This window comes from Balaenoptera borealis (assembly GCF_965194805.1).
Source record: "Balaenoptera borealis genome assembly, chromosome: 10".
Lineage (NCBI taxonomy): Eukaryota > Metazoa > Chordata > Mammalia > Artiodactyla > Balaenopteridae > Balaenoptera > Balaenoptera borealis.
The window spans coordinates 76,887,290-76,914,020 of NC_138874.1; the positions used below are offsets into that span (position 1 = coordinate 76,887,290).

At 34.8% G+C, this 26,731-nt stretch overlaps 1 protein-coding gene across 7 annotated transcripts in view; it reads left to right on the plus strand.

The window, feature by feature from the left end:
* Positions 1 to 26,731, plus strand: part of PCDH15 (protocadherin related 15) — a 751,961-nt gene that overhangs the window by 566,941 nt on the left and 158,289 nt on the right. For all 7 annotated transcript variants that reach the window (XR_014230935.1, XM_082339387.1, XM_082339383.1 and 4 more), the window contains 3 exons: positions 5,119 to 5,424; positions 8,273 to 8,497; positions 21,342 to 21,458. Coding sequence is in view for 6 of the 7 variants with exons in the window: in XM_082339387.1 (XP_082195513.1) it covers positions 5,119 to 5,424; positions 8,273 to 8,497; positions 21,342 to 21,458 (648 nt within the window). In the remaining variant the exon portion in view is untranslated. The remainder of the gene's footprint in view (positions 1 to 5,118; positions 5,425 to 8,272; positions 8,498 to 21,341; positions 21,459 to 26,731) is intronic.

Sequence of the window (26,731 nt, forward strand, 5' to 3'; positions counted from 1 at the left end):
TGCCATTTATTATTTTACTGTAGACTCTGTTAAGGACCCTGACATGTTTGAGAGTAGGCACCATTGATTCTATTAACTTAAGGTAGTTAGTTTCAAGTGATGGGTCATGGGGAACAAAAAGTATCAAGTGGAAATATTGTGTGAAAATATCATGGACAGATTATTAAAAGAAGGCCTTATTCCCAGTGTTGCTCATTGAATTATAACAGTATTTAAAAAACTGTATGTCCCTCAAGATATTAGTAAATATTTTGCTAAACAAACAACAATGAAAAAGAGTCTATGACTAAATTTGTTTGGGAACTGAGGTATAAACACCCCTGGGGTTTGGGACTATCAGTAACTAATATCCTATACCTTGCCCAGGTTCAAACCAATTCAGTGAGAGACATGAAATTCTGGCAAATAGGTGAAACTGATATTGAAAGGAAGGAGGTTTAGTAATGAGAGACAAATGGGTTGGTAAATGCTACCCCATGATTAAACTTACCTACACAGCCTCAGGCAGAACTGAAATTGTAGGTCTTATTCATAGGGAAAGAGCTCATGTAGCAAAACCAGCAAATCATATGACATCCTTATAAACATCAGATGTTAAAGGAGGCAGTGTGTTTACCCATTTCTTTCTATCAAATTCACCACTCATGAGTGAGGGAGGGAGCAGAGAGAGCAGTTTTCTTGCTAAAATGTCCTTCCTCTTGGCAAGTTGAAGCCTGGAGAGGGGAAGTTCCCATTCAACAATCCTCAGTGAAAGAGTATCTTTTAATGCAACACTTATCTGAGCTACTGTGTATTGGGAAGCTCACAAGGGAAAACATGATTAATGCAGCAGTTTGGGAAATACCAACATGATGCAAGCACTGTAGGTGACTCATTCTGAAATTAAATTTGTTTTTATATCTTAATGTCCTGTTAGAGCAAGTTTCCTTTAACAATCCTCTAGCCCAGTAGTTTGCAAACATGGGTTGTTCTGACCAAATGTGAGGTCTTTTCCAAGTCATTTGTTACCAACGTAGGTACTACATTTGCATTGTTCTAATACTAGTTATTGGCGTATATCATCTATAACAATGCTGATTCACTTAAATTTTTATATGTTTTGTTCAGTGGAACAGAATAATGGCTTTGCAACTAGATTGCAGAGAATTATGCAACAGCTATCTTCTTATTCATGTTATAATTGATGATCTGTGCCATGTTTGTGAATTTCATCTCTGACATGTATAATGGTAGGAAAAGAGATTCAAAACTGCTATTCCACTTCGCATCTTTTATTTTATAGTTGAGATATCTGAGACCTAGAGGGAACAAGTGACATACCAATGTTAATGATATCGAAAAATATATATAGTGGAAACACTGAAACTAAACAGCACTTCTATAAGGTAGCAATTTCTTTTTATATATCAAGGTCATTTGCCATCTTAACCTACATAGTCCCTCTTTGTTACTCTACAAAATATTAAAAATACAGAGATATTTACTTATTATCATACTCTTATCTAGGTCATAACAAAATACTACTTTGTACTTTATAAAAATGATATTTTTCAGTATAGACCTGGATTCAGTAGTTCCACCAAGATGATCACAGTCTTCCCACTTGTAAGAAGGGAGACAAGTGTTACACAAATAATCACATTAATAAACCTATAATTTAAATCTAGTAAAAGTGATATGAATTACAGGTATATGGAGTTCTTGCCATGTATAACAGGAGGGTCTCATTTACACTTCAGGAGTCAGAGAAGACTGCTTTGAGGAAGTGATGTTTAAATGGACATTTGAAAGATGAATGGGTATTAGCCTAGCGAATAATAGCGGAAGCCCTCTAGGCAGAGGCTTTGGAGAAATTTGGAGGTTGGAGAGATTTGCATTATTTCAGAACACAGTGAAAGTAACATTTAGTAGGAGAACTCTTGGTTATGGTAAACCTTTGAATGGTGCTGAAGGCAGTGGAAATCACTGAAGGATATTAAGAGGAATGATGTCATTTATCTATTATAAAAGATCTCTCTGAAAGGAAATAACTGAAAAGAAAATAAAGACATAATCTAGCAATCTAAGCCACAGTTGATGGTGGCTTGGGCCAAGGTGGTTAGGATTGAGATATTGCATACATTGGAAACAATGTATTATAAATGGAATAGGGATTTTTCTGTAAATGCCATATCTTGGACCTTGTTACCTAATATACCAATGTATCTCACAGCTTGGAGCTGAGCCTCATACATAGTATTAAATAAGCTTTTCTGAAATTATTGAATAAATAAATAATTGAGAATAAGCTTTTCTGAAATTATTGAATAAATAAATAATTGAGAAGGTAGAAGAAGTAGATCTCAGGAACATCTTCTTTATTTTTTATGTAATCTGTTGGTCAGTGGAAGAACCATTTAGCGAAATAGGGGAATTGGAGATGACAAAGATTTGGACACAGAAATAATCAAAACTTCAATTAGAAACATGTTAAGCTTCTGATTCTATGGTAGACAGAACTGTGATCCCGCAAATACATCCCATGTGTGAATATGTTACCTTACATAACAAAATTAACTTTGTAGATGTGATAAGGTTAAGAACCTTGAGATGGGAGGATTACCCTGGATTGTCCAGGTGGGCACATTGTAGCCATCTAAGCCCTTAATAGTGGAAGAGGATGATAGAAGAGTGGATCAGAGAGATGAGATAGAAGAAGGAGAGATTCAGAAAGTGTGAGAGGGACTTGACCGACCATTGCTAGCTTTGAAAATGGAAGAAGTGTGCTATGAGCCAAGAGAAAAGGTATGTGGGTGGCCTTTAGAAGCTGGGAATTGTGCTTACATGACAAGTAAAAAGGGAGTGGGGATCTCAGTCCTACAACCTCAAGGAACTGTATTCTGTCAATAACTGGAATGGGCAAAGAAATGTATCTTTTCCAACAGCCTCCAGAAAGGAATACAGACCTATGCATACCTTGGTTTTAGCCAGGTGAGACCCATGTTGAACTTCTGATTTATAGAACTATAAAATAATAAACTCGCAATGTGTAAACAACTAAATTTGTGGTAATTTGATATGGCAACAATAGAAAACTCATATAACATGCATAAGGTGTCCTAGTAGAGATATTAGTTAAGTAGCTGGATGTACATAGTACGATACATACCTAACATCCCCCTCCCCCCCACACATATACATACACAGCCATATTAATCAAATTAAATCATTCTATCATAATAAATCTTCCAATATGGGATAAATAAGAATATATCTTGAGCAAGAATCATTTAAATTATGGATTACATAAAAATACCCACAGACAGAAAAAGTCCCTGAAATTTTTAAGAGTGTTGGTTTAATGAAATAAGACCTACTTACATTATTGGTTTGTATTTTTCTATTTACTTAAGCAGTGATTTAAGACAAAAAATTACATTTTTTGTTTGATTGGTTGGTTTTTTTTTGTAAGGGATGTGGCAATATTGTTGTTTGTTTTTTCCACTAAGATGACCAGCTTGACTAATATGTCAATAATCTGTGAGACAAATTCTAGGAAAAATGTAAAAGTAGAAGAAAATATGTCTATGGCAACTCTTCAACTCTTTTACAGTATTTTTGTCCTCTTCAGACATTCTTGCAATTACTCTTCTATCTTTTCTCAGGCTTAAAACTCCAGAGGTAATGCCCTCCCAGGGGCATTTTGTGTTTTGATGAATAAAAGGGACAAATCCTGCTGGAATGTCTCGCATTATGACAGTCAGAAGGAGCACAGTTATGTACATCTTGGGCTTTATCGTTTCAAACAAGGCACAAGTGTTCAGCACACCCACCCCACATGCTTCCCCAGTGTTTGTAAAGGTGGATATACATCTGCTCGTGTGCTGTTCAAAATACATCATATTGCATCCCAGGCTTTGTAGATATTAAGTGATTATTGTGTCCCTGGCTCATAATGCAGCCAAGTGTCTTGTTTTCCTTCCTTTCCTTAGTGAAGTTTGGGGCATAATTATGTAACATTTTATAGATGCTAAGATTCATTCCAATTTCTTTGAGAAACAATAACATAGAACTGTTTAGCACAAAATGCACCGTATTTGATAATGAAATGTCATAATTTATATTCCAATTAATTGAGTTTTAGATTATTTTAATTCTCATAACACTCTAATTCTCATAACACTCCATCAGAAGAATAGTCACTCAAAATTTACCCATTTTATTTGATGCAAACTGATTTAATATTACATAAAATTTTCAGTTACAATAGGTTTATTATAGCATCAACAATTCTGTTATCATTTGGAGATTGTATTCTAATATTAAAGAAGAGCCCTTTCAGTTGCTTTACAGTTACTATACTTTCACTTCCATTTGGGTTTTGGAACATGTTTAGTTTTAAATCTCAGTTCCTTGCATTAATTTATTCTAACATTCATTAATTCCACAAATATTTATTAAGTAGTTTTATATGCAAGACATTATACTAAGAACTGGGGCACTGAGATATTTATTTCTTGTGTAATCCTAAGCAAGATAATTAAACTACATAAGCTACAGCTTTCTTATTTGTAGAATGGGACCAATGATATTTATTCATAAGAACATCAGACAGATTAAATGCAGTTATATATATATATGGTGCTTATACATATATATATATGGTGCTTATACATATATATATATATACATATATATACACATATAGTGCTTGAATTTAAAAAGCTGTAAAATCTTAAGTTAGTTGTCAGTTATGTTTAATTAAAAACTAAGTGTTTTTTTTAAATTTTAGAATTCAAAATCTATTAAAGAAATGATAATACAGGAAAAATTCAGTATTTTTGAAATGTGAATTTTCTGTCATAATATTGTTATTTCTACTGATATCAAATTATGTTATGTTCATTTTGAATGAAGACTATCAATTAAACTATAGTGTATTTCTTTTCATGTTCTAGACTTTTGTACTACATTGTCATTATCTTTTTAATTTTCTCCCTAGAGAAAAAAATATTTGGTTAGAAATATGCCATAATTCTTTAACTATCCCCTTCTGGCAGGGCAACATTACAAAATGTAATGTGAAAAAATCATAACAAAGAGTACTATGTGAATTCCTTTGTTTTTAATTTTATTTAGGCAACAGACCCTGATGCTGGAATAAATGGCCAAGTACACTACAGTTTGGGTAACTTCAATAATCTTTTTCGTATCACATCCAATGGGAGCATTTACACAGCAGTGAAGCTTAACAGAGAAGTGAGGGACTACTATGAACTTGTTGTTGTGGCAACTGATGGAGCGGTACACCCTCGTCATTCAACTCTAACACTGGCCATCAAGGTTTTGGATATTGATGATAATAGTCCTGTGTTCACCAATTCAACATATACTGTCATCGTTGAAGAGAATCTGCCAGCCGGGACCACTTTCCTTCAAATAGAGGTGTGTGGAAGAAGCAATTATTTCATGAATTCTGTATAAGATTTGACATTCTGTAAGGCTGAAGTAGGGCTGCCAGCCTTAGTAAATTAAAAAAAAAAAAAAAAAAAAGCACATACAGTCAAATTCAATTTCAGATAAACGAGTAAATTTGAATATAAGCATCTCTCAAATATTACATATTGTGCTTTATCTAACAACCCTATTTTAGAGATATACCAAAATTTAACAGGAGAAATGTTGCCTTTGTGAGAAATTGATTAACACTTCTTAACAGATTTCTTTTTAATTTACAAAAGTAATGCTAAATATTTATTGCAACAATTGACAATACGAGACTATTTAAAAAAAAAGCTTAATAGTCTCTCACCTTGTACCTCCAAAGTTACTCAGTATTAAATTTTATGTGTATTCTGTTACATTTATGTTTGTGCTCACACAAATATCAAATAACTATTTACCTATATATATATAAATATACATGTAATGCAGGTGTGTACATATATATATATATTCATATGCATATATATATATGTATAGAATTGCCTCATATTTTACAGAAATAGGATATTGCTGTACCTATTATTTTGTAATATCTTCTTCACTTTCCGTACACAACTGGCATACTTCCAGAAGTCTGACTCTCCTTTTTATTAGTGTCTTCACAGCTAAGCCTCTTTTTTTCAGTCCTCAAATAAATTATTACCAGAAACTCTGGACATTCTGATTCAGTAGGTTAGATTGGCCTGGAGATCTGCATTTTAAGCACAACCTCTTTAATTCTGACATAGGTGGTCTATGAAGTGTATTTTGTAAGAAAAAAATGTAGTCCTTTCTCAACCTGCAATCTACAACTTGAATTTTGTTAGCATGCATTTCAAGAACTTGTGTTTCTTCCATAATTTAACTCAATATGTGTTTACTTAGTCAGTAAACATTAATACATCTAAAAAAGGCAGACGCTGACCAAGGAGAGGGCCATTATTTCTCCATTTATTCTTCTATTCATCTATTCATTCACTCATTCCTTTATTCAACAAGCATATTTTCAGTGCTTACTGCATGCCAAGTCCCCTGCTAGACTCTGGGGATTCAAACATGAACAAGACAGATTTCCTGCCTTCATCAAATTTTCAGTCTGGTGTAGCAAACAGACAAGTAACTGGTAATTAATATAGAGGTCCTCAATGCAAGGAACCTGGGAGATCACAGGTGGAGCTCTTTAACCTAATCTTGAGAACAAAGAGAATGTTTCCTGGAGAAAGTTTATTTCTAAATTGTGAACTGAGGGGCAAATAAGAGTTATTCAAGGGGAAGAAAGAATATTCAAGGCATCGGAAGAACCTGCTCAAAATCCTGGAGGAGAGGAGAGAGTGAGGAGCTAAAGGGCTGGAAAATATATGTGTCCTTCTCACCATGCTAAGGAGATTGGAGTTGATCCAAAATGAAATGGAAAACAAGAAGAATTTTTAGGCAGGAAGGTGACATCATAAAATCTGTGCTTTAACAGTATCTTTCCCATTGTGATGTTGATAACTGTTTGGAGGGGGCCAAGACTGACATTCACAAAGATGTTTGCTTTACTGCATGCATTTTTTAACAAACCCTGACCTTCCCCACTCTATCCTTGCTGCATCCCATTTCCTCTACCAGAGTTGCCTTTGCCAGTCTCTACTACTGAATGAAAGAGTCATCTATAAGACTTCCCATTGAAACCTGTTTTTTCAGCTGTTTTTTGTTTGTTTTTTGTTTTGCTTTAATGATTGGGAAACATTATTTTTGGAAATGAGAATTTTAAAAAAATTTTTATTGGAGTATAGTTGATTTACAATGTTCTGTTAGATTCTGCTGTACAGCAAAGGGAATCAGTCATACATATACATATATCCACTCTTTTTTAGATTCTTTTCCCATATAGGTCATTACAGAGTATTGAATAGAGACCTGTGCTGTACAGTAGGTCCTTATTAGTTATCTATTTTATATATAGTAGTGTGTATATGTCAATCCCAATCTCCCAATCTATCCCTCCCCAGCCTTTCCCCCCTGGTAACCATAAGTTTGTTTTCTACATCTGTGACTCTATTTCTGTTTTGTAAATAAGTTCATTTGTACCATTTTTTTAGATTCCACATATAAGTGATATCATATGATACTTGTCTTTCTCGCTCTGATTTACTTTATTCAGTATGACAGTCTCTAGGTCTATCCATGTATCCCTTTTATTTTGGTATTTCTGTCTTATTTCTTCTTTGAGACAGTAATCTGGAGGGTAGGTATCTTGTTTTTATTCATCTTGTGTATCTCTATAGCACCTTGTGCACACTCAATAAGTATTAGTTAAAAGAAGGGAGGTATAATAGAGTGTTCTCTAGAAATGTATTATAGGATCTTTGTGAGAAGACATATTTCCTTAGTTTTCATATAGCCCTTTAATAACCTGTTATGTTTGTGGAAAGCACACACTAATATTTATTTTTATTTAAGGTATTATTTTTCATGGTTATACAATCATCAGGAAATAATAAGCAATCATTTATGACAATATTTATTTCTTTACTGTGGTATGATCCTTTTAATTAGTGATTTCTTCAAATAAAATAGATACAGTAACGAGATCAACAATGACAAAACCTCATGGGTCTCTGTCTCTGACTTGGTCTCTGTCTTTCTCTCCCTCTCCCTCTATCTGGTAAATTACTTTAAAAAATGTTTCTCTCTGAAACATGCCTTTTGATCATCATTCATTTCATGCTATTCTAGGTACTGACACATGACTTCCATCAGTCTTGCACTTCTTTATTTTGGCAATGGCAGTGATATAACCATTCTTCTTCTTAATTTGTTACAGGCCAAAGATGTTGACCTCGGAGCAAATGTATCTTATCGGATAAGAAGTCCGGAAGTGAAGCACTTTTTTGCACTACATCCATTTACAGGAGAACTCTCCCTTTTAAGGAGTTTGGACTATGAGGCATTTCCAGACCAGGAAGCAAGTATCACTTTTCTAGTGGAGGCCTTTGATATTTATGGAACAATGCCACCTGGTATTGCTACTGTCACAGTGATAGTAAAGGTAAGGAATATAGATGACTTCTGGTTGCCTACTTTGTATTCTCTACATGTAGTTTCTGTTTTGTTTTTCTTTTTTAAATCCACACTATAGTATAATATTTGGGGGGGCAGGATTCGTAATTATATGTGGTACCAGAGCCAGAACATAAAATTTTGAATGTACAGTATTTACAAAGACTTGAGAAATAACTATATTATTCAACTTATAAAAAATACGTTTGAAAGAACCACTAAATAAGAGTTCAAACACTGTGTACTCCCTGGGTCCACCATTAGCTCTGTGACTTCAGTCAAGTCATAATTTCTCTAGACTACACTTTAGTCCAAATTCCACAGCACCGGGGATAATAACTTCATCCAAATCCTTCAACTTAAAAAAATAAAAATTAAAAAAAAACATAAGAGTATTCTGAAAGTTTAAGAGTTCTAAGTCCCCAAGAACTAGTTAGTTTAGTTTAGTTTGGAACCCAAGATTCTGGAATGAAACAAGCTTTGGAATTAGATGGAATTGGGGTTAATTTCTTGCTCAACCATTTTCAAGTTCTATGACCTTGGGGACTCTCTCAACCTCTCTAGATTTGCCTTCTAGGTTAATAAAACACCCTGCACCAATTGATTGCCTAGAAAAGCATGTCATCTTCCACCTTTAGGGTTTCTTGTGATTGTTAAGGTGTGTATTTAAAAGAAGACATGAGGAAAGATTCATCAGTTCTCACATGTTAGTGTATATAAAGGTCATCTGAGCTGCATACCAAACTTTCAGATCCCTCTGCTCCTTCCCAAAGGGGCACCTTTGCCACAAGAGCATCTGAGACATCAGTATATTAGAAAAGTAAACAGATGATTCTTACACAGGTTGTGTGAGTATCAGATGTTGAAAAATATACTTCAGTTACAAATACACACATACAAATGATCCTCGAGCTGCTTTATTAAAGGTGTTTAGTACTAAAAAATGACTTCAGATGACCTTTATTTCTTTGGTGACATAAAATAAAAGTGCTTTCATAAACATGTTTTGTATGATTTTTGGTCAGGGGAAGAAAGTACAAATTTGAAACTACCCTCTTCACATGTTTTCTCTGATACCCGACTGGAGTTTGAATGGTTAAAAAGACAGAGCTAGTCAGAAAGAAACAGATTCACACAGAGTGAGAGCAAAAGAGTGAGAGAGGAGAGAAGGAAAAGGAAAAAGGGAGAGTGACAAGGATACAGAAGATCTATATGATAAATGAAGACTTTACGAGGAAGCTTATAGAAAGTTTCAGTAAGTCCATGAATGAAATACGTGAATAATTGGGTAAGCAATTTAAGTTCACTTTAATATAGATATTTTAATTCATATTATATTCACAAATGTATATGTTCTACAAAAAATATATGATTTATGATTATGACTCAGATTTTGCCCGGTAACCATTGAGACCAAGCTTCCATGTTAAAAAAATAAAATCTATGAAATTAGACAGAAGAAAACATGGAAGTATGTGTAAATTTTGAATTAATGTTTAGTTATAGATGGTAGAACTGCAATACAAATTTGGCAACCACACATTGGTCTGCTATACAGCAGGACTATTTGTACTTCTTGCAGTCCCCTTACATCACTAGAAATGTATCCTAACTGAATGGGATCAAGTTATTTGACTCACTAGTTCTGTTAGGTTGTCTGATCCTGGAGATCATTCAGAAAACCATAGGAACCTATGTTCATTTAAAGTTTGCTGCTTGAGATGCCTAGAATTACAATCTGTAATGTGTTTGAGGTAAATTGTTTAGCAGAATTCACCTATGATAAATTACTCAGGATTTTATACCATCTGGTTCTAGTTGACAACCTAAAGCATGTGGAAAGTTCTGGGAATGACTTCAATTCTTGAAAGCAGCTTTCCGTAGAGGGCTGTATGTACACAGGTTATAAGGCACAGAAGGTCATCGGCAGCTTTTGTGCAATGTTCATTCTTAAAGGGCACTGCCAGGTATAAATGATGGTACAAGAAATCATCACTTTTGTTGCATTTTTGTTTGATTGTTTAACTGATAAATAAGTAAGGTATGCAATTGGTTTTCTTAGACAATACAATATTGATATGAAAACGTAGAAGATTGTTAAAGATTTCACCAATATATGATTAACATAACTATATTTCTCATATAGGTAAATGCTCTAATGCTCTTGACTGTAAGATCTTTGAGTGTGGATTTTCTTGTGTGTTTTGCTGTTATTAAGATAATCCTGCAGTCAGGGTGGGATGTTGGGATTATTCCATTGCCTTTACTTTACACTTGAATTAGGTTTATCTGCTGGTACACACATGATGTCACTTCTTCCCTGGAGTCCTGCTGTCTTCTCTAAACTATTGGGTTGGCCAAAAAGTTCCTTCAGTTTTTAAGGAAAAATAAAAGACTCATTTTTCATTTTCACCAAGAACTTTATTGAACAATGTGTTCACCATTTTGCTCCACAACCTTCTGCCATTTTTCAGACAATTCCGTAATTCCATCTTCGCAAAACATTTTATCTTTTTGAGTAAAGAACTGTTCCAGGTGCCTTTTACAGTCTTCCAGGGAATTGAAATTTCTTCCATTAAGAGACTTTTGTAAATACCAAAATAAATGGAAATCTGAAGGTGCAACGTCTGGTGAGTAGGACGGATGAATCAGAACTTCCCAGCCAAGCTGTAACAGTTTTTGCCTTGTCATCAAAGAAACATGTGGTCTTGCATTACCTGATGGTAACCAGTGTTGCTTTCAGTTGGTCTCACTGGGAGCAGCACTTGTTGGAATTAATTGTTTGGTTTTCCAGAAGGAGCTCATAATAGAGGACTCCCTTCCAATCCCACCATATACACAACCTCACCTTCTTTGGATGAAAATGAGCCTTTGGTGTGGTTGGTGGTGGTTCACGTCGCTTGCCCCATGATCTCTTCTGTTCCACATTATTGTACAGTAACCACTTTTCATCGCCCGTCACAATTTGTTTTAAAAACAGAAAATTTTCTTACGTTTAAGAAGAGAATCCCATGAGGAAATATGGTCAAGAAGGTTTTTTCTCTTAACTTACGTGGAACCCAAACATCAAAGTGATCAACATAACCAAGCTGGTGTAAATGATTTTCCAACACTTGATTTGAATATTTTGAGTATGTCGGCTGCCCTCCTGCGTGGTATAACGTTGATTGTTCTCAATTAATATCTCAATTTGATTGCTATCCACTTCAACTGGTCTACGCGACCGTGGAGCATCATCCAGCGAGAAATCTCCAGCACGAGACTTCGCAAACCACTTTTGACACGTTCGATCAGTCACAGAACCTTCTCTATACACTGCACAAACCTTTTTTTTTTTTGCGTTTCAGGTGCATTTTTACCTTTCTTGAAATAATAAGGCATAACATGCCGAAAATGTTGCTTTTTTCTTCCATCTTCAATATTACAATGGCTACACAAAAATTCACCAGTTTTGATTTTTTTTTTTTTAAATGCACGCTGATATGGCAGCTGTCACAATACATTCTAACAAAAATTTTTCGAATGAAGTTAGCTACTAGAGCCACCGTATGGAAAAAACTGAACGAACTTTTTGGCCAACCCCAATACGTTGGAAAGGGGAACACGAGTCCTTTCCATTCTCAGATGCCCTAAAGCTATCTGGAGTGTTTTATTAGGGTCTGGATTCCTTCTTTCTCTGGGGTCCAAAATGATTCTGTATCTACTCCTTCCATTTTGTGTTTCTCTATCCTAAGAATTTTATCTGTTTCAGGGAGTTATAAATGTATCATTTCAGGGACTTAAAATTTTATTCAGCATTAAGTTCTCTTTGGGAATAGCAATGTGAACTATCAAAATCTTTTCTTGGGTAAGCTGCTTTTCTATTTGTGTCTCTCTTTCCTGAGACAATGATTTTCAGTGCTCTAGTAGTCTAGGGAAGGATCAAGGGACAATACAAAATCATCGAGGGCCTGAGGGGCTTCAATGCATATTTAGAAATATTATTTTGCCACACTGTTATTATATGACATTTAGAAATTTAGAAATCTGCTTACAGAAATTTTAGGAACATGATAATATTGGTGGTTATGAAGATGCCATGATAGGTAAAGACATGAAAAAGACTAAAAGATGAGACTGATCTAAATGAACTAAATGAGCAAAATGGCTTCTGGACCATCTACCTGGTTTTGCCTACCCATATGCTTTGATGGTGTTGAACACTAAAAACATTTTAAATAGAAAAAATGGTCCATCTATTGGCTGTTCTGGACAATAAGGGAAGAAAAGATTTGCTACTAAGGACCTTCACCCTGTAATTCCCAGATTCAAAGATGGATGCTCAAGTGGTATGTAGCCTTCTCTCTCAGGACAGATGTGGTTGATAATGGAGAGTTATAATCCCTCATAGACTCTAGCTTGGCTGCTCTAATTTCAGTTTAGACTTATTTGCTTGGATTTTTTTTTTTTTTTTTTTTTAATGGAAGAAGTCATTGGTGTCAAACTGAGTCCCAAACTATCATCTGAACAAGCAGGATGTGCACTAAATAAGCCTCATTCTCTATCTGGGACTTAAGTCTCTTAAAATGCCTTCCACATTCCCTAACCACCCCTTTATTTTAATACAGGGGATTCACTCAAGAATTCTACATCAGCTTGTGTGAAATGTTGCTCATTGATGGGCTACTTCTTTATTTAGAAATAAAAGAGTGTTGATCTAATTTTTATTGTCTCAGTTGCTCTATCTTATTTAGAGAAGTCAAACCATTTCATCGGTCAAGGGTTCCTGACCTATACAAAGTTATTTCTGGATTATTGTACATTAAAAACAAAACTTAATATTTAATTCTAGACATTTTTCAGTGCCACTTTGTTTTCTTTTTCAAGGTTATTTAAGCCTAATAAAATTTGCTGAACATTTCTCCAAATGCAGGCTGACACTTGCTTTCCTTTCTCCTGATCACTCAGGATAAGATTATCACAAAGAGAATTTTAAAACTGTATTGTATACTATTGGGGCCCATAAAAATATCATATTTGTTTGTTTTGAAGAGAAGAGTGGAATACAATTCTCATTTCTCTACAAATGTAAATCTTTCCCAAGCTTGCAAATTTTCTGCTGTTGGTCTGTTTACTTGCAGTACTGACAGACAAGCTGTTTTACTGACAACATAATTGCATGGGATTTGCCAAGAGATATTTATACCCAAAACAGTCAGTCACCAAGGGGAAAGCATCTTGAAGATCTCTCTTTGAAAATGAGCAGAAACATAATTTCTTTTGTAAAGAAGGAAAAAAAGAAAGAAAGATCAAGTGCTTCATATCTAGTCCATCAAACTTATTTAAAATTGAAGTGATAATGGGGAAATTGAAGTATTTGAAATAATTGAAATAATATTTATTTCAAAGGAAAAATATTTTCACAGTAGAAGGAAAATGGAATTTTATCACAGACACCTGCAAAGAGCTTTCTTAGTGTCAAATTTCAAGGATCCAAAACAAAACTAACCATGATCGTACAAATAATATGTATTTTTGTTGCAAAGGTTTTGCAGAACATTGATAAGACAAGGCCTTTTTCATTGTGTGTTTATTGAATATCTATAAGAATTGAATCTTTGATGATAGTAAGTTACATGATATGGGTAAATCTCTGGAAAATATAGATAAAATTCTAAATAGTTTTACACATAAAATCCAGAGAAAAATCTGCCCTTACAAACTGAGTTATAATAATATAATATAGAAAATACACGGAAAGAGAAGATCTGTTTTCTATAGTAAGCCAAAAGCTGAATACAAGCCAGAAAGGTTGAAATATTTAAATGTGTATATAATTCTGGGTAACATTAAAAGGAATGTAAAGAACTTGTCCAAGATAAACAGATGACTTAAGTCATTTGCTGATTGTAATTTTAGATAGAATGGCTGCATGAGAGTAGGATAGAGAGTGAGGGAGATGCTTCTCTGAAGGAAGGAGACTGAATTCACCCCTGGTTGTGTTTACCTGTAAAAGAGGGTGCAGGTATGGGAGTAGGCTGAGATAGATGGAGGGACCAGAAATGAAAGACCATCTAGAAGGGCTGAGGTTATTAGGAAATACAGTGAGTCTTGGAAGATAGAGCTAGCATTTTCATCTTTCAGAGTGGTTTCTTCTTCTGGGAAGGAAAGGAATGTTCCTACCCCCAAAGTGTATAGGAAAGAATATAGACAGAAACTCAATGCCCAGTACCAAGCTGGCATTTGCCAAACTATGGACACCTGACAGGCAGTGATTTGCCGCTGATGTTCTGTGGTGACAGTATTAGTAGAGTCCTTGTTTTGATTTGGTCAAAGGAGCTGTGGTTTGAGAGACAAGGAGGTAATCCAGGATTCGAACAAATCAGAAACTCTGGACGTTTCAATATTTATAGCATCTTTCCTTCCCTTGCTCTGGAGGGAGGAGACTGAGTAAAAGATATCTTCAATGGACCAACTAGTGGGAGTATGGTCTAATAGATTGATCATTTTTTTTTTTTTATTAAAGTATAGTTGATTTACAATATTGTTAGTTTTAGGTGTACAGCAAAGTGAGTCAATTATACATACATATACTTTTTTCTGACTCTTTTCCACTTTAGATTATTATAAGATACTGAATATAGTTCCCTATGCCACACAGTAAATCCTTGCTGTTTATCTATTTTATATATAGTGGTGTGTATCTGTTAATCCCATACTTCTAATTTAACCCTCCTCCCTCCTCCCGATTGATCATTATTTTTTATGACTTGCTGCTTTTCACCTTGAGGTTGGTTCACCTGGAGAAAATACCCATTTAGGAGTATGGCCTTCAAATATTACCCTCTGTTCTATTCTGTGCTATCAGATTCTTAAGAGTATATTCTCTCTAATATATTCACCTCCATGTTTAAAGAATATGAATACATCAAGGAGGGCGTGTCATAGGGCTGATTCAGATGGTTTCTTAAAGTATCTGCCTATTCTGCTATTTCTACAGCTTTACAACGAAGATGTAACATATTTTCACTAAAGAACCAAACCAGAGGAAACAAATAAAAATGTACAAGCCCAGAGATAACATAATATCTCAAACAGGAATAATTTATATTGCTATGGCTCCCCATATATCACCCACTGATTTCTGGGAGTCCCAGGAAAATGCTTTACTTATAGAGTATACACAATTAAGTAATTTTACCCTTCAGTGATTATCACATTCTTCCCTGCCTGCCAAGGCAAATGAGACCAGGCTTGCCTTACCACAGCTCTCCCAGTGGGGACAATGGATGCTGATAAGCCTTGTTGATACTAGTTACTGCTAAGCATTGGTACCATTTTCCAATCCCATCATGACTATAGCTGCGATCTCTACCCCAGTGAATTGGCTGCCTCATACTGGGGGGCACTCTTGATATGTTGGTGTCCTCAGTATGTACTCTGAGAACTTGACTTCACCAAAGTCATACAGTATTCCAAACAGTAATAATTTGTGCCTTCAATATATTATTATCATCAGGGTCTCTCATGATATACTTCATAGAGCACTAGCTCCTCAAGATGGTACTGGGTGTCTCATACACAAAGAATTACATAGACAAGTGGATTTGGGAAACACTGGTATATATAAATATAAACAGATTTCTATGCTGTAGGCCTTTATATAGGAGCCTTAAATATGCTAGTGTGTGTTGTGAATCTCAAAAAAATAAAATGTGATTTCCCACAATTGATCATGGAATTTCTTTTTATTTGTAAAGCTTTTGATAGGACTAATTTTCTAAAGAATGCAATTTGGAAAAAACTTTATTCGGTTTTAGTGAAAATAACTATTTGTAGGGTTAAATATTGAATAAGTTGTTTAAAATGTACAAATACGACTGCTGGAAGTCTCTTTTTACCAAAAAAAAAAAACTTCATAAATAATTATAAAAATTATCTTCAGGGAAATAGATTAGAATTATGCAGTGTTTAGAAGCTTGCAATGTTGCCAAGATAAAATTGTAGTAACTAGTTACAAGAATTCTTAAAAATGTAAAATATTTTTGGAAAGAGGTATTTAAAATTTTATGTGTGGAATTTTAATGAAAATCCTACTCAAGTCATTTTATATATAATCTTCTGATGACCTTGCCAGTTGCTTTTCTCCTCACCTCCAAGTAGCAGAATGATGCCTTTAGGATTGACATACCAGAATTAAATCTTAGCTCTACCCTTTATTAGCTGGATAATCATGAGCAACTTAATTTCTCTAAGCTTCAGTTTCCTTATTCTAAAAATAGGAACAATAATAATAATAGCTAACATCTATTTTAGGCAAATTAATTGAGATGATAAATTTAACACAACTAGCATAATATCTGATATAAAGTAAAAATAAACCATGTACATACACACATACATACATATAATTATGATGCACTTTTGAGAAAGTCTGAAAGTCAAATATTCAAGCTTAGAATGTGCACATATTCTCCCAATTGACCACAGTGTCATGGCTTAGGAAAAAAATCCCAAAACCTATCAACTGCCTTCCCCCTATATTACCATTCCAATTCAGAGAAACTAGATGGGAATGGAATTTTGTATTAAATTAGTGGGTTTGTCAACATTACACAGTGCTAACCTCTTCTAATTTAACCATCAATCTTGAAGGACTGTTTTACCTGCCAGAGTGCATGAGTGATGAGGCAGTTGCTCAGGTAACAGAGATGCATCCCATGTGAAATTTAGTTAAACTCCTTACTGTATATTCCCATCACATCCTTATACTTCCTCTTTCAAAACGTCCATCACACTTGCTAATATTTATTTATTTTTTGCTTTCCACACTAAACTGTAAGCTCAGTACCAGCAGGCACTGTATCTTTCTTGGTGGTAACCATATCCCCAGCACCTAAAGTACTACCTAATGCACAGTGGGAGCTCCATCAATATTTGTGACACTGAGAGCTATAGTGTACATTTTGCTACTTGTGGCAAAGTGTAACATTGATTACCTTACATTAGGGATAATACTATCCCCCAAGAATCCAGAAAAGCTTCAAACTCAGAAAGAAAACCAAACCAAACCAAAAAACAAATTTAGGCAGCTAAGAAAGAATCTTCCCAGTACAGGTTTTGATCCCCCCCCTCCCAAAAAAAAAACGTTGAGGTAAGTTTGTGACTTGTGTTTAAGAGAGCCCCATGCAAAACAGAAAAGGAAAGATTTGTTTGGTTGGTTGGAGATAGGGCCTTTATGACCCTATGTGGCAGAATCACAAGAGAAGGTAGAGAAGTCAGAAAAGACAGAAAGACAAGTAAAGAAACCAAGAGGGAAGAAACAGCAGAAGGTAGATAATATAAAAAAGAACAACTGAAACAACAAATAGAGGATGTCTGGTAGTGCAAAACAGAACTGGTAACAGGCAGAGGAAAAAATCAACTGTGTCGTCTGCCAAGGAAGAGGAGGCATCAGCTCCACAAGCCTTAAGGGATTTCAGAGGGCAGGGCAGCCAGCGGTTCTATGTGGCTAGTGATAACGCTGGACGGTACTGTAGGAGTCATTCCACCCACTGGCGCACACCATCTGGTCTCCTCACAGAGCATGCACGAGAGCTTAAGATGAGGGCTGACATTCTCTATATTTTCATCATTTAAAGAAAGATGATCGGAATATAACGAGTTAGTACTCTTCTGTCAGGAAAAAAGCCTCTTATCCAGAACAGCTTTTAACCTGTGATTCCAGAAATTAAAAATTCTGTCATCTATTTCTCATCGCTTTCAATAGAGAACATGCCGTTAATTTGTAAATTCACCAGCAAGTTCCTATCTTCCTGGTATGCTCATTAAAAAGGGTTCCTTAAATCTACTCTGTGGTGTCAAAGCAGAAATGGTTTCTGTGATTGTTTTAGACTTGAGTTTAGAAAATAAATAAATGAAACTCATATTTTCTTCCTCTTAGATAACTATCTTCAGGTGCAGTTTTCATTGCTTGATACATGGAAACTAATTATGCTTACTTGTACAACAATCTTTTTTTCTAAGAAGATCAAGGCTTAGTTCCAGTTGAGAACCATGGTAATATTCAGAATACTCTTTAGAAACATGAAAAGTAATTTTTGTTCAGACCAACAAAAAGTATAGCCACAGAAAGGAAACTTAATGATAAAATTGTTAACAAGAGAATAAAAAATGAAATTTTCTTTCTGTCAATACTGCCCTCTAGTGGAAAAATTGGCAACAGAATAGGGCTTGCGTTTGGAGAGCGGAGTTTATCCTTAATTTGCTGCATAGTAGAGCATTTGTACAGAAGCAGATTTATGTACATTTTTCTTCAGACATCCCTGGAGCATAAATATAATGAAGTATTGATTATGCTCTTTGGCATTGCATTTCAGTAAATTCTCTAATCTGAAATAATGCATCACGCAAGAACTGTGTGCAACTGGCTACACAGCTTAGCCACAGTGAAAGATTGTAACCTCAAAATATGTACAATGTACCAGAAAAAGAAATACAGCTACAATAACTGTACTGATTTATTCTTTATGTTGTCAGTGGCAAGCAGACCAAAGGGGGATACCAGTCTTTTAATGGTGTTCAATTATTCACCACTTCAGGTTTCTGTATAATCAGTTTGTGAGGCCAGATTGAAGAACTAAGATTACGTTAAGATTTTTAATGTCTCCTGGGGGGGGGGGGTGGGAGAAGAAAATTCATAGGAATATATTGAGTTTATGTGATTTGGGAAACTCATGTAGAGAAAGTCACGAGGTTGGGCTCCTTTTCTAACCTTCAGAAGTTACAATTTAGGAGTGCAAGAGGAGTTCTACACCTTTGGTTACAAGACTCACTTGTTAAAATAATTGGCACTCTTGAAAGCAGGAAGAAGTGTGCATGCAAATGTTTTATATATTTACCCCCTGCCTGGAACCTCAAGATCAATACCCTCCACTCTCCTCATTATAGAGAACCAGTGCTTCCTAGGTTTATTTACTTGTTCAGATTCTAAAGCTCATCATTTATGAAGGAAGTCTTTTTCATGTAGAGGCTGTGAATACTACATGTCAAAACAGAGAAAATGATGTTTTTTATTTTTCAGTTTTGCTTACAGCTCAAGATCTCCAATTTTTACTAGAATCTACAGGGTTTTTCAGATTCACGACTCAGAAGTCAGCTCTATTGTGAACATAAAAGCAAGCTTGATTTGATTGTAATAGTTAATTATCCTGGACTCTTTGCAAAAAGAGGTGTTTATAATCAGTTAATTTGTGTGTTTCCAATTTACATTGTACAAAAGAATTGTTGTATCAGAGCAAATATCAAAGACTGTGTAGAATAATTTTCTTCTTTTGTTTTTAACATCAAGTGAGAAAAAGATGACTGGGAGAATAAGATAACTAACAAATTTAGTTTGGGGCTCAAATATGTTTCACCAAAAGTACCCAAAAAAATGCAGGGTGCAATGATTATTTTTAAAAAAAGTAAATTTAAGTAAGATAAATCAGCCAGGTTAATAAACATTATTTTCGAGAAAAAAAAATGATTTGAAATTCTCCATCAAGGATAAAATGTTTGAGAAAAAAATGGTCTTGCTCTCAGGAGACCAGACTAATTAGTGGTTTTGCCAAATAAGTAGATTAATTTAGGCGATGTTGCTAAGCTATCTGCAGAATCAGTAACTTTACCTGTCAAATGGCAGTTAAGTGACAAATTCAGGAACATCTTTTCTTGAGCCACCACAGTGTCCCTAGAGCCTAGCATTGGGTCATAAAAATGGGAGGAACCTGATAAATATCATTTAATGAATAAACATAATAGCAATGCATTTATATCATTGAATTGTAAAAATTTAAAGGATGCATATAAATCACTTTGAAAAATCTTTTTTTTTTTTTTTTTTTTAAATTTTATTTATTTATTTATTTATTTTTATGGCTGTGTTGGGTCTTCGTTTCTGTGAGAGGGCTTTCTCTAGTTGTGGCAAGCGGGGGCCACTCTTCATCGCGGTGCGCGGGCCTTTCACTATTGACCTCTCTTGTTGCGGAGCACAGGCTCCAGACGTGCAGGCTCAGCAATTGTGGCTCACGGGCCTAGTCACTCCGCGGTATGTGGGATCTTCCCAGACCAGGGCTTGAACCCGTGTCCCCTGCATTGGCAGGCAGATTCTCAACCACTGCGCCACCAGGGAAGCCCGAAAAATCTTTAAATAAATTAAAATTGTTTTCTGACCGAGAACATCTAATCCTATGTGTCATTATTGTAGTGTGGTACAGGGAAAACATCCTTTAATCATTTTATGTTTGTAAAAATGTAAAATGGCATCAAAGGATATTTCACAATTTGCATTTGAAATGTTCTAATCATACTATTATGCTAAGTATATATATAAAGAATTTGCAATTGCAACAGAAACACTAAAGAGCTTTCTTTAAAAGCAACAACAACAAAACAAACAAAAATACTGTCTTCTACACCTGTCTCATAGAAGGGCACCTTTTATGAATGTTTTCCTACTTTTCAAAGTTTAAAACTACATCATACCATTAGAAGTACCTTTAGAGAAATTTTCATGCATCACTCCGAATATCTGAAAGATGTATTTGGAGGAGCACAGGGTGTGTGACAGACTCTTTACTTGAGTAGAATGGCCTTTGGTAGAATGGGGTAGGTATCACACACATTAATATTGTATAGGAACTCTGGCAATTTCCTCTGGGGTGCCATTCTGAAGTGAGTGTAATGGAATTGAGAGGATGGAAGGCTGACAGTGGCAAACGGGTTGTGTGATATGAAGAGATGGAGCCAGTCTAGTCACTGTGTACCTCACCTGGTTTCAACAGAAGCACTAAACTCTTAATTGTGTTTTACAGGATATGAATGATTATCCTCCAGTATTTAGTAAACAGATCTACAAAGGGATGGTGGCTCCAGATGCCGTCAAGGGTACACCTATCACGACCGTTTATGCTGAAGATGCAGACCCTCCTGTAAGTAGAAGATGTTAACACCCTGAACTAAAGTGAGAAAAATCTGTAACACTTATAAATGACCCAGTTCCCAAGACAGTGCAGTGAGTCTGTGTGAGTTCCACTCTATTCACTCACATACATTTGATGTACTCTTGCCTGTTGCATCCACAGGTACAGACCATATTTCAAGCGATTATTATTGAACTTAGACAATTAGGGATATGGTTTTTGTTTTACTGGGATTCAACATTTACTATTTATCAATTTATCTAGTACTAATGATAAATATGTATAGAAAGAATTGTCTACATTTGTAATAGTATCATTCAGGTTCTTTATTTAGAATATTGTAAGCTTAATTTAGCCTGGATAAGTTTTATCCTTAGGTATTTTACATTTTATTCATATTTTGTTAGCAAACACTAAATCAATATATGACATAATATTATATTGAATGTGTTAATTTTGGTAAACTAAAGTTGTATTGCTTTTAGAACATATTTAATAGATTCTTTTATTATCCAGAATTTCAGGGCATCTTTTGAGATGCCCTAAATTGTCTTTCAAGATAGAGGGTTCCTAATTAAAATATTATTTTAGCAGAAGTGAGGTAAATTTTCCTTAATATTGTTTCTTAATGTATTAAAAATAGCATATAAAACTAATAGTACCAGTATAAAAATGCTTTCTGTAAGTAAGTTGAGGGTGTTATATTAACTATTTATTCTCATAATAGCTGATGATGAAGATTTGAATTTTTTACCTTGGGTGAGCTTGAAGTACAAGTCAGTGGCTGATATATTCTAGAAAAATGTTAAAAGTGTTAAATAAACCATTTTAGAAAAGTAAGAAAATAGAAAAAGACCTCAATTTTATAAGTGATTTAAAAGTTCAGTTTTGTGTTGCTAATATAAACAATATTTATGTAATGCTATTTATTTAATAAAATATGAATGGCAATCATAACATTTTTCAGCTTCAGTTGTGACAAGCCATATAAAGTCTTTTGTGACTATGACGTCTTGAAAAATAATGTTAACATGAAAGCAATGACCTTTCACTCAGAAGTTCCTTTTCTCAAGTGTGTTAAAATGTCTTTGAAACTGATTTATTGCATCTTGGGAAATACGACAGGCAAAATTTCATAGCCTTGAACATACCAATAGAGATGGTGGATGTGAAATTGGTGTTTTGTCTGCTTTCTAAGTAAACTGTCAGAGGTACAAAATACTTTGAAATTAGGACTACAATTCAGTTCTATTCAAGATGTGTTTTGAGCACCAACTCCATAGTAATCACTGGGCTAACCAGGTTTTGCTCTCCAGAAACTGACACTCTCATAGGAAAAGCAGAACTGCACATAGAAGCTAAAAAGCACTGTATTGAATGAGCGTACATGTAGGGGAGGAATGCTTTTCCTTTCTTCCCCTCTAGGTTCTCTGGCTGGTCTAATAATTAAATTGACATAAGACAGATTAACAGGAGAAAAACAAATTTAAATTTGTACGAGAGCTCATAAAAATATGATGCTCAAAGAAGTGACTAAAGCAGGCAGCCTTTATACCTTTTAGACCAAGAAACAATACATTTGTGAAGAACCGACAAGATGAAGGGGTTTGGGCTTGGGGTAGTATTTTAGTAAAGAAGTAACAAGGTTTGCTTACACGGCCTTCTTGTCTTTGAATTCCCTATCTCTGGTAGTAAGGATTTCTCTCTTTCTCCTGGGGCAGGCAGGATACCTTTCACATGGGAGATTTATTTCCTGCTTTCAGGGGGACAAAGAGGAGTCAGAGTGTCCATCTTATACTGACTGTTTCTTAAATAACTTTAATTCAAAATAATCAATATGCCCAAGTGGCATATTTTGGGCAGACTGCCATGAACCCTGTCATAAGCAAATACAGCATCTTAAAATACTAATATTTCTAAGAAATTTTCATTAGCACAGAATTTAAGATAGTGTTAAGCTTAATGACACTAATGATGAGAGACTAAAAGTAGGCCTGCTGTTTACCTATGTGGGATAGGCCTCAAAGTCTTAGGATGGATGGCAATATCCTCACTTCACATGTGACACCGTGACCTTAGTACCTGGTTTGACATTCAGTCACTGCACTGATGTGAAAGAAGCTGTCTTGGTCTGTTGTCTGTTTTCTAAATAAGTTATATTACTTCTCTACAGTATTTACCTAGAGAGAAGGCCTCCTTTTTACTCCCTAAGCCCGTTTACAGAAACTTAACAGGCTCAAATGCCATATTTCTTTGGAAGAAGCTCTTAGGTTTGCATTCCTAATAGTATTTTTTTTTAACATTTAATGTCTAATGCTGGCTTTTCAGTATATGAAAGGTGGATGCCAGTCATTCAACTGGAATACTGAGCATGCTTATTTCAGCTAACAAATACAAATTTTATCAGACTCAGTTTCAATCCTTGAAACACTAGCAATCCTTTGGCATAACTCGTATTCAGCATTGAGTTTTCCATCATTGCTGCAAATTGTGTCCCTTAAATTAGCATAGTTACAATTTGGGTGCACCTACATCAATCTGAAATAAAAGCTCAATTCCATGAAATTTTTAAGAAAATAAAAATTATACAACTTTCAAAATGTTATGACTGAGTTCACTTTTATTATTTTATGTAAGTACCATAAATCAAAATAAGTATTTTTTGGATGAGCTTGCCAAGTGTTTTCTATTCTGTTACTATTATAAATATGTATTAATTAGAAGAAGATAGTTTCAATTTCATATCCTTCAGGGCTCTTATGTCAGTTCCACTACTTAGGGCTGTGAATATCTATGGGTAACACTATGTTTATTTAATGGTCTCTCTTCCAAACTAGAAGGTAATGTCCTTGAGGGCAAGAATCCAGACTTATTCCAGTTTGTTTTCCCACATCTAATTATGTTTGGTACTTAGTAGCAAATGCTTGTTGAATAACTGAATAAATGAATAAATAAGCAGTTATTTCTATGCTCTTTAGAATTGTCAAAATGTGCCAGATCTTCAGAAATTTAGTTATTTGTGACCCTGGGCAAGTTTCTTACTGTCTCCAAGCCTAAGTATGGCCATTTGAGGGCTGTAAGAATTAACTGGAGTGATATATATATATAATGCTTAGCGCTGCTTCTGTTCCCTCATATAAGTAGGTATTGTTACAATCCTGCAATAATAATGTGCATCTCTAGAGGTTGGTCACATCTTTTTCAAGGCATCATGTTTCTTGTGAATGAAATGAGAACCACCTATTTTAAACTAGAAAATTGCAACCACAAAATATCAGATGGAGAAATGGGTAAGGTCTTAAAGCCAGAGAGAACATTCTTGCCAAACATAAATTAAGAATTATAAAATGCATGTTTTGTAAACCTAAAGTGATCTAGAGGGAGAAAAACATCTTCCAGGGATTTTTTTCCCCCTGAATTAAAGCTATTAGGACTTTCCTTTTCTGCCTTGCCTTTGTGACAGCATTGACATTATGTAGTTCACCGGAGACGTGTATAGTGAATGACTGATCATTTTGGATATTAAAAATTGCTAACCTTTTCTTTCTGCTCACTAGAGACTTCTCACTCCAAACTTTCACAAAACAAAACTGCAAGTATAATTTTCCATTTGCATATTTTTATTCTTTCTGAAGCTGTGGCCAAACCCCATGATACAAGAGGTCTCTTTGTGGGCAGGGTAAATGCCTCACAGAATAGTGTCCTTCGTGAGCATGTAGATGTGGAAAAATTTGGATAAATAAATGAAGCTTACATTTTGCTAATTTCCAAGAAGTTATGAGGAACCCACGGAGGAATACCTTCTCATTGTTGTGTCATTCTTTCCATTTAATGCATTTGAGGAATTTATAAGATTCTTGTTTAAAGTAAGTCAGTAGTTGGAGCATGTTTAATATTAGCAATTTTAACAAACTTTCTTATTTGCATATATTCATGTGAGAAATACTTATATATTGAAGACTTCTTTTTTAGGTTTCAGTATCAATTTATGAAGTGAATATGCTCCATGAAAAAGATCTTGTAAGTTCTCAATAGTAACTGGCTTTAAACATCAATGAGTATTCTCACACTTTTTTTTTCAGAAAGTATTTTCATAAAGGCATAATAATTGCAGCTGTGAGGTAATTTTTTTCCCCTCTGCTGAGATTTTGAGAGCTATACTATCATTTCAGAGTTCAGACAAGCTACCTGAGGAATTATTTTTAAAATGATTTCACAGGTGGCTTTAACATCCTTTTTCTGTCGTTTGAGGACACTTTTGTTGATCTCTAGAGAGTAAAAAAGATGGTCAGTTTTTCTTTTCTATGATACATGACTTAAAATGTCATGATGTCACCAAATAATGCAAGGTAATTATGGCGATCTTCTCAAAATGCTTAACCCTCTGCCTAGTCATTCTGTCGCAATCTATGAGCAGAGGGCATAACAGTAGAATTAAAACAGCAATTGTCTTTATCCATGATTTGCTGTTTGCTTTGTGTGCAATAGTTAAAACTGTTCAGGGCTAGGAGTGTTGTAAGATTGTATTTTTATCTCCAGATAATATGGCTGTTCTGTATCATTTTCCATTGATATATCTGCAGATCTTGTTTTCATCACTCATCACATACTGGTTTGTGTTGTTTTGCTCTATTGATTTAGGTTATTGCTAGCAATGTAGCGTAAACTCTTGTTTTAAAGATCAGTGCCTAATAACCACATTTGCTGACCCTGGAGCATGTGGGGGAATGTACGCAGCTCAGTGGGTTTTTTCCTTCACATCAAAGCTGTTAGGGAAATAATCAAGAACTATTTTCATGAATCATGTCTGCTTGTGAATATTGAAATGAGGTAGCCCAGCCTGAGTCCCTTTGGTCTCGCATGCTTAATTAGAAAAAATTCACACAATGCAACAGTTGGGACTTGATCTTTAGAATGACAATGGGTTATAATTAGATTTGAAAGTGTAAATGAATACAAAAGACAAGGTTTTATGAGACAGTTTATACATGATTAATGTCTAGAAAAGGCTTATCTAAGTGTCTTAAAGAATCTGTGTCATTTTCTTTTGTTTTGTGGCTTATAGATTCTTTTCAAGCACAGATATACTGTTAACATTACTTGAGATCAATATTAGATTTAACTGTTTCAGATGCAAATATTTTTCTTCTAATTCAGAAACTGCAATGCCTACCAGGGCTAACAAGGTGTTTTTCTTTTAAGCAGTAATGTCTATAAAATTTAGGGTTTTTTTAACCTTTACAAAAGTGTCATCCAGTGATATATCTTTTTTTTTTTTGGTG